Source organism: Engraulis encrasicolus, chromosome 24, assembly GCF_034702125.1.
Source record: "Engraulis encrasicolus isolate BLACKSEA-1 chromosome 24, IST_EnEncr_1.0, whole genome shotgun sequence".
Taxonomy (NCBI): domain Eukaryota; kingdom Metazoa; phylum Chordata; class Actinopteri; order Clupeiformes; family Engraulidae; genus Engraulis; species Engraulis encrasicolus.
The window spans coordinates 18,833,528-18,834,174 of record NC_085880.1 but is presented as its reverse complement, the minus strand read 5'-3'; the positions used below and the strand labels follow the sequence as shown (position 1 = coordinate 18,834,174).

At 49.1% G+C, this 647-nt stretch overlaps 1 protein-coding gene across 1 annotated transcript in view; it reads right to left on the bottom strand.

Annotated features, from left to right (window-relative positions):
• Nucleotides 1-355: 355 nt before the first annotated feature.
• Nucleotides 356-647, bottom strand: part of pcbd1 (pterin-4 alpha-carbinolamine dehydratase/dimerization cofactor of hepatocyte nuclear factor 1 alpha) — a 4,213-nt gene continuing 3,921 nt past the window's right edge. Inside the window, exon 4 of the mRNA XM_063191376.1 lies at nt 356-606. Within this exon, the coding sequence (XP_063047446.1) occupies nt 514-606 (93 nt within the window). The 3' untranslated portion in view covers nt 356-513. The remainder of the gene's footprint in view (nt 607-647) is intronic.

The window sequence follows — 647 nt, the reverse complement described above, 5'->3', positions numbered from 1 at the left end:
ACTCCTCTCACAACCCTGCGCTTACAGCCCTTCACCTTCAGGGGGAGCACTCATCATCACCAGCTAATGGCTATGGGTCTGGTCTGGTCATTCAAAAGACACGGAATGGCACTGAAATTAACTGGCACGTCATCCTTTCATCACAATTACAATAAATCTGTCCATGTCAGCCACGGAATTAGAGAGTTCCACTGATCACCACATTAAAGCAGGGGCATATACTACAAAGCTGGTCCAGGAGTAAACCAGGTTAAATTAAGAGGCAAATCATCTGATAGAAGAGCCTGGAGTCCTCATTTTCTGAAGACAGTGAGTACTCCAGGCTCTTCTATTAGATGATTTACCTCTTAACTTAGCCTGGTTTACTCCTGAACCAGCTTTGTAGTATAGGCCCCTGGCCTCTGAAATGATAAAAAACAGACATCCACATCAGGCCTCTGGGTTCCACAGAAGAGATGAGTAGAGAGAGGGGATGGGCACAGCAGAGTCATGGAGCCTCACAGAACCGAGTGGTCACAGCACCGACGCCTGGTCGATGAACGTGGCCAGTGAGATATCCCGCTGGGAGAGGCCTCCGCAGTCGTGCGTGCTCAGGGTGATCTGCACCTGCGAGATATGGAATGCCGTAGTATTTAACCAGGGGTTAG